Here is a 12,649-nt window from a genome sequence, read left to right as displayed (position 1 = left end):
TTTTTAGACAAAACCTCTCTTCCGAGGACTGCAAAACATGAGCTCTGAACCCCAACATAAACCACAATTGGATTTTTTTTAAATGGGTTCTTTTAGAGACAAAAACAGTTCATTTTTTTCAGCTGCTCAAACTTAATGAAAGTTTTGAATCTTTAAATGGGTTGTGTAATAATAACAGCAGCAGGAAATTGGTTATTCTGGGACATTAAGTCCAATTTCACTTTATTTCTTTATTATAGTTATAGGACATATATGTGTGTTAAACTTGCTGTGACCTGGCACCAAATTAAATTAAACTACTGCAAATTATACTTATATTTCTCATAAAATCCCCAGATGTACTCTACTATGCAGATTATTTCTTTAACTTGAAGAATTTTCTTGCAGAGGCCAAATAAATAAAGACTTCCATTACATTTATATATAAATGCTGAAGATGTCTTTTTAAAAATCGAAACATTAATAAACCGATGTTGCAGATCTGTCTCCTCTGGTTTCTGATTTTTCACCAGATTTTAAAACCTATCAGCAGCCACAAAATCAAGGTCGGACTGTGCATGTCATTCGTCTTTTTCTCAGCCATACTGGCTCTGGCTTTGGCAGAGTGTTAATGACAGGCATGGCATGTTTGTTTCAAAGATTCATTTGTTTAATTCATCAGTCTTTATGTGTCTCTGTAGTAGTGTTCTGCTTCCTAGTTACCAAAAATAAAAAAAATATAGGTTGATGTTTAAAAAAAAAAATCAAGAAAGAGGCATATATCCCTATATTCCACTATTTCACAGATTTCTGTCTGCAGACATAGACTGTATATAAAACAAGACCTTAACCTGTTTCTAAAAGTCATCGCTGGTGATGTGCCCAGCCCTAACCGTATGTTTTAGAGAAAAGCAAAAAATTACTATTTTAGAAAAAGTATAACTAGTTTTTCTTCTGTGTCAATTACAACGATTACTTACTTTGTCTTGGAGAACAGTTTTACTCTCTGAGGTCTATATCATCACTGATAAAGACTCTAACCTTCATCCCTATCATTCTAATGGACACAAATCAAAATCTACACATATTTTTTTCCCCAAAAGAGTAGTTTTTGGTTGTCTAAAAGAGGGTTAGTGTGAGTGTTTGAAGCTAGGATTTAGGTAATTATTGATCATGACTCGGACTCCAAAGAAGTAAATAAATACAATTATGTATCCTGATAGCAAATACACACACTTCATTTACCGTAAGTTACATTTTACTTCACTTCACTTCTAAGCGCCTTTTGTATTTTAGCATACAATGTGTATACTAAGAGAAATCCCAAAATAGTTTATTTATTGTTTATTCACCACTTAAGTGATTGAAGATGGCACCTCTATAAGCTTTTGCTGATACTTTTATCCCATTGGCTGAGCTGCCTAGCTCCTACCCAAACCACAAATTCTTGACTTGACAAAATTCTGTAAGCCAAAATTTCATATTTTCTCAGGTTTGTTAACGACCTACGGATAGAAGGAGGGAAACAACAGAGGGGAAAGTAAGATTAGAGCTCACCTCCAGTCTGGTGCGGTCTACATCTCTGGGAAGCTTCACTTTCACTCTATGCGTCACTGCCAGCATTTCATAAGGGTAGACCTGGCAACACAAAGTAAGCATTGTGGGAGATTTATTAGGGAATACAATTATAATCCAATGTCCTAACAGTGCTGCCAAGAATATGAAAGTATATTTGCAAAGTGGGAGCAAACTCTTACCTTGTACTCTGAGGAGGGAAAAGACAGAGACAGAAGAAATTACTCTGGTGGAACAGTTATCTTTTATTTGAATTCAGAGCTATTATAAAAGCTAGCATAAGTGAGCTTAAAAATAAATTACACTTGCGAACCCAAATCTCTTCAAAAATATTGGGTTTCAAAGGCGTCAAAAAGCATTAGAAATGGTCGCTCTGCTCACACACACAGACTGTTATGAGGTTGGAATACTTTCAACTCAATCTTTGCCTCAGATACAGCCAAGACTGTACACGCACGCACTGGTAAACACACAGCACTAATTTTTCGAGCTGGAAAAATGACATCATCCTTCCTCGCTCTTACTTCTTGTAACTGATCTGGAGCCAAAGCAACAGGGCTCTGCATGCTTGATCGCAACATATATGTAATGTTATCAGGCATTGTAAAAATAACCTTGATCTGACTCATAGAAAGATGATATGGTCCATTTAGTGTCATTTTATAGCTTGGCTAATATTTTTTAGAAGGAAACATTCAGTTTTGGGGATGGAGCCTGTGAGATTTTGCAACAGTGAATTAGCAACGTGAAAACTGCATTTAAACCAATCAGATAACGCGCATTTAGTGGGGTTAGGTTAATTGGTTAACTTGTGAATAGTGATTGTCTGGCTCTCTGTATTAGCCCTGCAACAGACCCTGTTCAGGGTGTGACCTGCCTCTTGCCCTATGGAGGATGGGATAGGCTCCCAACAACCCCCACGTCCACTGTCTCCACCTACATGCTGTTCTCATGTAAGAGAACAACTACAATACCGAAATTCTATTTTAGGTGAATCATCTAGTAATCAGATGACACTTCCTTAACACCTTTATTTAAAAAGTTTTTAAATTCCCAAAGCCAGGCTGTATTCAAAAGCAGATTTACAAGTTAATGAATGCACTCTTTACAGGAAAGAAGATTTTGAATTTATTTCTAAATTAGTCCTCAAAGTTAAAATAGCAAGTTTCAGCTTCACTCAGATGTTATTAACTGTCAAAAACAGGGAAAATAAATTTTCATAAATTTGCCAGGATGACTCGCTGGTTGTTTTTTTCAAGCAAAACTCAGATAATTTATGTGGTTCCCCAAACTTAGAGGATAGAAAGCATATTAAACGTGTTAATGAACAGACTGAGAATACCAACAGAGACCAAGAGACACCTTGGTATTTTCCATGCTGATGCTAAGCTAGCCCTAGACTGTAAAGAGGATGTTGAGCTGTAGCCTGGTCAGAATGAGTAAGGTGAGAAAGGTGAGAGAACTGTCATACTACTAACCCCTTCCAGTATGGTAGTCTTGGTTGGTATATGATCGTGCATGGTTAAAAAAGACACTATAGACTGCACTGGGTGTAATGTGCTATGCTGTATATGAGTGTTTTGCTGATAAAACCTTTAAAAACTTGATGAGAACTGAAGATACATGTCCGCTCTCACCTCTCATGCCTCCCCAGCTCTGGGAGTCTGGGTCCACTTCATCCTCCATCATCTCAGCAGCCTGCGGGCACACACACATTAAACAAACACAGAGTTAGACCATAATTCAGATATTCTGTGTCATTCCGCCAAGAACACTGCTGCTCTTTATCAAAGCAAGGGTTCATCTGAAAGCCTTTTAGTAAAAGCTGTTGCCCTTGATTTGCTCACATTCTTTCAGAGTTAGCAACGGGAAGTGGATGTGACACGTCTGATAGGGAGTTTGGATTACATTGCTCAGAGAGACTGAAAGCCAACTGATGAGACAAGGAGGGACCGATATTGTAAAGTCTCTGCTGTTTGTCCAGTAATCCATTTTCTAGTGTTAAAACTAGTGAAAAACAAATACTATTCTTTAAAATAAGAAAAATAATTTTTGAAAATAAATCGGTATTCATGGAGCTGAACTGGCAGGGATATTGATATACGATATACACATAAGTGGTAACTGGTGTGAAATGTGAGTGTGAATGGTTGTCTATCTCACTGTAGTAGCCCTGCAACACACAAGCTAAGGGCAGACCACACCATCTAACATCTGACACAAGTAACTAGTTAATTAGCTATCTTGCCTGCCAGGAAGCTAATGGTTCCATGTTAAATTTGTCTCCATGCAACAACATGAAATGCAATATATGCCCTACCATCATGCTTGCAAAGTGGAAAAATATGGTATGGTAGCTAGAAAACTAATATACAGTGTACAGAGAATTTCTTGGTGTCTGTAACTAAACCAAGAGTCAGCCTAAACATCTGAGAAATCAAGCCAAGACAGTATTGCTTGAAGTATCTGGCAGTTCCTAAAATGACCAATTGAGACTCGCTCCAAAGCACAAAGTCTTAAAACTATCATTTAGGAATTATGGTCCAAGGAAAGAGACAAGCAGCCCAAGCATTTACTCAGCCTCTAAAGGTTCCCACCCTGATCTCATTGGGATGTGCCGTAAGACGCCTAATCTATCACTATTAGCTCCCTTGGTACCAGACATCAAAGGTCAACCTCTCCAGGTCTCAAGTTCATTCCTCAACAAGTCAGATCTATTTAGCTACATAAGTAGTGTCCACATAATATTTGGCATGTAGCTTAGTTAAAGATCAGTCTTTTGTCTCATAAAAAACTCTACAGAGGAATATAAAAGCTATATTCCCATAATGCAACGTACAGATGCCAAGATGCTTCTATCTTGCCAGGATATTGAAACTCCTTGGATGCTTTGCATTAGCTTACTATGGTCTGTCAAAGATGATTAGAGTATGACAGGTAACTATTAAATATTCAGTATTGGAATTCCTATCCTCTCTCCTGAATGCTTTGATATCATGAAATCTTTCCCACTTATGTGTCACCTCTTTTATGTGCATTATGTTCCCGAGAGAGGTTTGTGTACAGTGAGCATTGTATCCCAGCTGTTCTCTACCAACAAGACGATATCATCATCAGAACAAACTTCATTGCCATTCTGTGATCCTGGGGTCACTAGTCTGTGTTAATGGTGTTATTACTACCATTGGCTGTTTATGCAACTGCAGGTAGTTCAGGTTTACCATCCCCAAGAGCCTCAACTACCTTTATTTCTGAGCTATCCGGTTATTCAGTCTGACGTCACTAGCCGTGTCTGGGCCTAAACTCTGCTGCAGGTCCATATACAGTGGGGCAAAAAAGTATTTAGTCAGCCACCGATTGTGCAAGTTCCCCCACTTAAAATGATGACAGAGGTCAGTAATTTGCACCAGAGGTACACTTCAACTGTGAGAGACAGAATGTGAAAAAAAAATCCATGAATTCACATGGTAGGATTTGTAAAGAATTTATTCGTAAATTAGGGTGGAAAATAAGTATTTGGTCACCTCAAACAAGGAAAATCTCTGGCTCTCACAGACCTGTAACGTCTTCTGTAATAAGCTTTTCTGTCCCCCACTCGTTACCTGTATGAATGGCACCTGTTTGAACTCATCATCTGTATAAAAGACACCTGTCCACAGCCTCAAACAGTCAGACTCCAAACTCCGCCATGGCCAAGACCAAAGAGCTTTCGAAGGACACCAGGAAAAGTATTGTAGACCTGCACCAGACTGGGAAGAGTGAATCTACAATAGGCAAGCAGCTTGGTGTGAAAAAATCAACTGTGAGAGCAATCATCAGAAAATGGAAGACATACAAGACCACTGATAATCTCCCTCGATCTGGGGCTCCACGCAAGATCTCATCCCGTGGGGTCAAAATGATCATGAGAACGGTGAGCAAAGATCCCAGAACCACACGGGGGGACCTGGTGAATGACCTGCAGAGAGCTGGGACCAAAGTAACAAAGGTCACCATCAGTAACACACTACAACGGCAGGGAATCAAATCCCGCAGTGCCAGACGTGTTCCGCTGCTGAAGCCAGTGCATGTCCAGGCCCGTCTGAAGTTTGCCAGAGAGCACATGGATGATACAGCAGAGGATTGGGAGAATGTCATGTGGTCAGATGAAACCAAAGTAGAACTTTTTGGTATAAACTCAACTCGTCGTGTTTGGAGGAAGAAGAATACAGAGTTGCATCCCAAGAACACCATACCTACTGTGAAGCATGGGGGTGGAAACATCATGCTATGGGGCTGTTTTTCTGCCAAGGGGACAGGACGACTGATCCGTGTTAAGGACAGAATGAATGGGGCCATGTATCGTGAGATTTTGAGCCAAAACCTCCTTCCATCAGTGAGAACTTTGAAGATGAAACGAGGCTGGGTCTTCCAACATGACAATGATCCAAAACACACCGCCCGGGCAACAAAGGAGTGGCTCCGTAAGAAGCATTTGAAAGTCCTGGAGTGGCCTAGCCAGTCTCCAGACCTCAACCCCATAGAAAATCTGTGGCGGGAGTTGAAAGTCCGTGTTGCTCGGCGACAGCCCCAAAACATCACTGCTCTCGAGAAGATCTGCATGGAGGAATGGGCCAAAATACCAGCTACTGTGTGTGCAAACCTGGTAAAGACCTATAGTAAACGTTTGACCTCTGTTATTGCCAACAAAGGTTATGTTACAAAGTATTGAGTTGTATTTTTGTTATTGACCAAATACTTATTTTCCACCCTGATTTACGAATAAATTCTTTACAAATCCTACCATGTGGATTCATGGATTTTTTTTTCACATTCTGTCTCTCACAGTTGAAGTGTACCTCTGGTGCAAATTACTGACCTCTGTCATCATTTTAAGTGGGGGAACTTGCACAATCGGTGGCTGACTAAATACTTTTTTGCCCCACTGTATCAAATGATCACTGTGGCATTACTGAGAGTTAAAACACTGTCTAAAGTCTTTCATCTTTAATAAAATGATCAGCGTTCTGCTCTACCAGGTGTAACAACTGAGTTTAACATCCAGGCATCCATGAAAATGGAATTTATGACATTTAACGGAGTTAGAAGTTAGCAGGAAGTTAGCTCGCTAGCTTCTATCTAAATACAATATAGCATGTCCTGACTGCGGGGTTTTGGAAACAAATTCAAACGTACAGCTTTCTTATCACTTCCAACATAAATGAAGACAGAAAACTAAACAGCAGTGACGTTTGTAGGGTTACTGAAGTTTGGCTAGCTGGTATATAATGATGTGCTATGTGACCGCTAGCGACACAGCTATGTTAGCATAATATAAACAAGCTAACTTTTTTTCCACTCGATAAAAGTTAACGTGAGTGTTCTCGGTGGTCAGGAACAAATGTAATCGCATGGCAGGATGCTGTACAAGGACCAAACTTCAGCCAGGAGAACAACTGAGATAATCCATCCACAATACGAGGTTAGTCATTCATATACTGCTGCATGGGCTGTGCTGTAGTTACATCGTAAGGTTTTAAAAACTGAGCTTAAATAAATGATTAGTGGTAATAAAAGCCGAGGGAGGTCAACGGTGATCACTGACTTTTTTTAGGAGCTTTTTGAGATTAAATAGAAGAAAATACATAACATTAAACATGTTAACAACACAAAAGCCATATTAAACGCAGACTACTTTAGACCCGGAAGTAGGATTCGTCACGTCATCACTTAATAATCGGATTCTTTGTCCCTTGTGTCCCTCTACACTCCTTGGGGATTGTCCATACTGACTCTCACAGCTCCCCCTTTTCTGCAGAATTTTTGTTACTGTTAGACTGCTTCAACATCACTCAGCATGTTAAAGACACCACGCTCGGACCAGAGGTAACTTCGTCAGACTTGCACTGTTGTTAACCCTGCCAGCTGCAATCATCATGCATTTTTTTCTCTGTTCTTATAACTCTGTGCAGGCAGTGTGTCAAGCGTACCATCTCATCCAAGTCTCTTTATACATCTGGCCTCACTGTGCACCACTAAACTCTCCAATCAGCCGATGATAGTAAGTCTCATTCACTTGATTGTACTTGTAGCACACTAGATCCACCATGTTAACAATAATTTCAGCATGTGAAAAATAGTTCAATATAGTTTGCCATGACTCTATTGTGGCTCTTGAGCTTTCATTTCCTCTTCTGTTCTGTTTTGTCTGTCTGTCCTCTATCCATCAACAAACATCGAGGGAGAGCAGCTATATTGCATCAGTGGCTCATAGACTACCCCCAAAGTCCTAAATAAACCAGAGCACTGCCTGTGTGGACTGAATGGTACTGACTGGCCCTGTGAAATTTGATACCAAAGCTGTGGGGAAAGGGAGGTTGATTTTTAAGGTAGAGCAAAACATTTAAATGGTTTATATGCTACTCTGAGGTTTCCTGAGTTGATTAGTAGTGAGTGGGAGGCTATACAAGGCTGGAAAGTGTTGGTTTGATAGAGCCATGGTGTTATCACATAGAAATGGAGACCCTGAATGGGAAACAGCACCAGCTAGTGGTCTAAATGGCAAAAGCTGTCAGATCCAGACATCTATTTGTTCTATATTTGCTCAATTAAACTATAGTAGAAACAGGATGGCAACTTCATTGCAAGTAGGAGCCATTGTTGGTACTGATTTGAATGCATTTTTTCAAATCTGGTCACTGATCACAAGTAGTTGTGGTGACTGCAATGTGAAGTGTTTGCCAGGTTGCCTGGTAGAAGGCAAGTTGTCTCTAAACAACTATGCTCCGACTTGAGCCGACTGCAGTCAGTATCAGAACCATTGACAAGGTTTTGAAAATTACTGCTTTAATTTAAAAACACAAACAGAATTCCAACACGTTATAGTTAATCTGAGTCATTCTGTGCCAGTAAGCGCAGCTTGTCTGTTTTACCTCTCTTTGCCAGAGGGGACTTGAGTCAGCTGGTATTCCTACATACAAGCAAAGTCTGTCATTTCACAGTTACTGTCACTATTTGCGAAGGAAATTCTGTTTCAGATCTGTGAAAATTTCACTGATCACTGAACGTAAGTAGTTAATGTGAATTTGTGTGCATGAAATTTGCAACAGACGGTAAAATATTTGTGATTTTTGCTGATTTATCCCAGTCACCATGTTGAGGCACAAAAATAGCTTTGAAGACAGCAATGACTGCGAGTGGTCACAAACCTGGTCTCCATTTTCGAAGTAACCACTTGAAAGGCAACAAAACTGCAAGTGTATTGCACATTGCCACAGTAATTCTGGTCATGCTCCAGTCTCCAATCACTGTTTTCCCTAGTGCGACTGTAGCGTTAATGAAGCACCAAACTATGGTGAGGACATCTCATCTGTAAATGTGAATTGGTTTGGTGCTAGGCATTAACCGTTAACTGTTCAGTGTTCAGAGTTTCCAGTGCTAAGTCTCAGTAACACAGGTCCTGTTAAAAAATTAAACCTGACTTTCTTAGACACTTTTAAAATAAGATCTTTGGCTGATCTACCAAAGATCTGAGATTGTGCATCTTGGTGGCCATTCTATATCAGAATCTGTCTGCTCACCTTGTAGATGCCGTTTCTTCCATAGCCAGGTAAAGATGCAGACTTATTGTAAGGGAAATCTAAAAAAAAGCAAAGACAATTATTTTCATTTATGTCAGCTCTAGTTCAGCATCTGGCTTGTTAATAGATACTCACTAGGTTGGGAAGTGTCAGTGGGCAGACTGCAGGTTGATTTGCGGGGGTCGATGTCAATCTGACCATCAATCTCACTCTTCAAAATCATCCAACTGGTCCTCTACAAGGAGAAAGTAAGAGACAGAGAGAAAAGGACAGAAAGATGGAAAGAGGTGATGGATGATGGCAAAGTATGAGTTAGTAAATTAGTGAATGGATGTACAACATTTGTAAAGTTTAAGAAAATGACTTGAAGAGAGACAGATATGGAAAGACGGATAAAGACAGAAACTGTACACACAGACCCACCTTGCTATCCTCACCATCCTGCCAAGATGTTCTAGAAGCTGTAAAACAGTCAGATGTTACATGACGTGACAGTTAATGTGCTGGATTATCTCTCTCTCGGCTCCCTTGTGCTGCACTATTAACACCAATAGTAATCCCTGGACCCCTTGCATGACATCATCGGCCACAGAGAGCATCCACAGGGAGCTCCACAAGCACAATGTTACAAAAATGGAGAAAATTCATACTTTAACTAAAGGATTACACTGTACACCGTGGGACATTGGCTTGTTGGCCATCTACAAGTCTAGTCACCATAAAACTCTGTATGTATATCCCTTGTCTCACGAGGATAGATAGAAATGGCTAGATCTGACCCCCAAAAGCATTTCTTTACATTTATAACCAGTTTGCTAAATGACAGATGACCATGAACTCTCCTGTGAATCATTACTGTGCCAGAAGAGAATCGTAATGTTGCTTTGACAATCTATCTTACTCAAGAACCAAACTTCAGCTTTCAAATTTATGTGTCAATGGCCAAGGGCAACAATTTCCTCTAAAGAATCAACTCTTTGTATTTGGTGAATTTAATTTTCCAGTCCTGTAGTTAATACTGAAATAAATAAACCGTCATCTGGAAGCAAAACACAAAGTGCAACATTATTTTATTACTTTTACTTATACTTATAAGTAATAGTATTGTTATATACTTATCCTTAATCTCTCTGTTAACGATTTCACAATTCTGAAAAAAGCAACGCCGAATAGCAAAACTTTCAACATGACCTCTGTCAGAAAGGGCTTGGGACCAATTGGCAACCTCCTGGCAATCACAGATTGCTTGGGAAAAATATCTATTGGAGAATAGTTAGTGGAGGCTGCTGTTAGAGACTCAAAAACAGGTGCAACACAAACCAGAATCAAAAGAACTTCGCAGTAAAAGTTAAAACTGTGACGCACAACTTTTACTCTAAAGGCAAACATTCTCTTTTTATTATTTGCGTCACACTTATTATCTCTGCACTAGTGTTTTCATAAAATTTCATCTTGGTTGGCAGGGCCATAAAATATGGTATCTAAGCCAGTGTGACTGAGGTCATAGTGAGGAACAGGCTAGTAGCTGTTTTATTAGAATGCATTGCAACACAAGACAATTTCAGGAGTATAGGCACTTGATAGCCCAATGCAGTGTTAATTAATGTACATCTTCAGGTTGTGGGGCCAAGAGAAACTAAAGCTTAAAATGTGTTGGTCACAGCCTTGTTGTAAACTTATCATATTAGCATGTGGAGCTATTTGTGATGTTTCTGACATACTGACATTATGATGTTAAGTGAATTCATACGCAAGAGTGTGTAAAACATTAAAACTTTAGAGATGACCCCTAAAAAATCTGGATCCAATTCCCACAAAGTAGGTGTAGCCCACTGAAAATGAACTTAAGCTAAAACACATCACACGTTTAAAGGCAGTTAGGAGATCAGTAAAGTTGTTTTTCTTTTTTTGGCAAACAGTACACTTTGTCAGTGATCTAATGTCTGCTTGAATGCTTCCAATCTAGCTGTCAAAAGCCAGCTCAGTTGATTTACATGTCACTGTTACTTGTTGATAGTGATGATGATATCCTTGTGTGGTAGTGGTGACATTAGCTCCTTGGAGTCCCGTGTTCATGCATTTTGGGTGACCCTGTGAAGTTAGACTAGATTTCTTAAAGTATGCAACATAGTCTAGGGTTACTAGAAGTGTAGACCAAAAATATAATTTAGGTACACAACACAATGATTAGGGTAGAGACACACAGAGACACGTCACCATACTAACCGAACAGACTAACACAACATGATTCATGTGCCTGACCATTCACAGTGTACACACAGTTACAGCATCACCAATGAAACCAACCAATGAGCTGGTGGAATGAGTGCACACATGCAGGAACAGGATGAGCAAAAAACACCCATGGGCCCAAATCCCAAACAGCTCCACTCCCACATAGTTTGGATTAGGAAGATGAATAATCAATGTTTCACTGTGTGAGATATTGAAATTAGGGGTATTTCTAAAATTGGTAAAAAAAATAAATTATAACATTGTGAAACAATGTTACCTACAGACCCCAAACGAGAGATAACCTGCCATATACTGAACAATGTTGATTTAGCAAATGTGTATATATGTTTGATCGGGACTCCCCGATATTTAACCAGAGATGGGCAGTAACGTGTAACCCAATTACTTTTTTCAAGTAACGAGTAAAGTAAGGGATTACTACTACTGTTACTTTCCCCTAAGCATGCTGCATTACTGCGTCACTAAACTGTGAGTTTGTTTGTGAGAGTGTCTCATGACAATGATGCACGAACATGCAACGTCCGTGGTAACAGACGTGCGCAGATCAACAATGGAGTGCGTGGAAGTACTGATATTACTTTGAGTTTGATTTCGTGAAAAGTGACAAAAACATTAGTGTACACTCTGCGTGGGAAGAAAACCTCTTTCTACAGCGAAAAATTAAACTTCAAATCTGAGCGAGGACCAAGCACGCTGCCACGGGAATGTGAAATTCAGAGAGAAATCCCCGGATCCCCCCACTGACATGACTCCTGCTAAACAGATGAAAATTGATTTAGGAGCGACAGGACTCTTTGATTGATTTATTTTTTTGCTGTGTTTTACTTGCATCTATTTGAAAGAGTGAGTATAAACATAAAAAATTATTTTATTTTATATGTTGTAATATGCAGAAAATAGGTTTAAATGTTAAACTAATTTCTTCCAGTCAAAGACTGTTGATTATATTTTTTTCTTAATGCAATGTGCATAAAGTTAAAAGATTAAAACTAATAAAACAATTTTTAAAAATACATTTTTTTATTTGACTCCGTTATATATGATGGATTATGTAGAGAAAGTAGAATTGGGCTGAAAGGTCTTTTGCTTTATTACCTATTCAGAGTGTTTTTTTTTTAAAAAGTAACTAAGTAAGTAAATAAGTAGTTAAGTAACTAATCACTTTTTTCAAGTAACTTGACCAACACTGTATTTAACATACTCTATCCTTTAGGTGCCAGTACCATCATTAAATGGGATAGTTCCCAAAAGCCTGCAGTAAATGATTTCGTTAACAGTGA

General features: G+C 39.2%; 1 protein-coding gene across 15 annotated transcripts in view; it reads right to left on the bottom strand.

Annotated features, from left to right (window-relative positions):
* ablim2 (actin binding LIM protein family, member 2) overlaps nt 1-12,649 on the bottom strand; it is an 88,518-nt gene that overhangs the window by 6,106 nt on the left and 69,763 nt on the right. For all 15 annotated transcript variants that reach the window (XM_040016778.1, XM_040016789.1, XM_040016791.1 and 12 more), the window contains 6 exons: nt 9,537-9,574; nt 9,249-9,348; nt 9,114-9,172; nt 3,192-3,252; nt 1,737-1,744; nt 1,537-1,617 (listed from right to left, as the gene is read on the bottom strand). In XM_040016778.1, coding sequence (XP_039872712.1) covers nt 1,537-1,617; nt 1,737-1,744; nt 3,192-3,252; nt 9,114-9,172; nt 9,249-9,348; nt 9,537-9,574 — 347 coding nt within the window. The remainder of the gene's footprint in view (nt 1-1,536; nt 1,618-1,736; nt 1,745-3,191; nt 3,253-9,113; nt 9,173-9,248; nt 9,349-9,536; nt 9,575-12,649) is intronic.

This window comes from Simochromis diagramma, unplaced genomic scaffold, assembly GCF_900408965.1.
Source record: "Simochromis diagramma unplaced genomic scaffold, fSimDia1.1 OVJJ01000695.1, whole genome shotgun sequence".
NCBI lineage: Eukaryota > Metazoa > Chordata > Actinopteri > Cichliformes > Cichlidae > Simochromis > Simochromis diagramma.
Note: the sequence above shows the minus strand (reverse complement) of the source record. Positions and strands in the feature narration are given on the sequence as shown.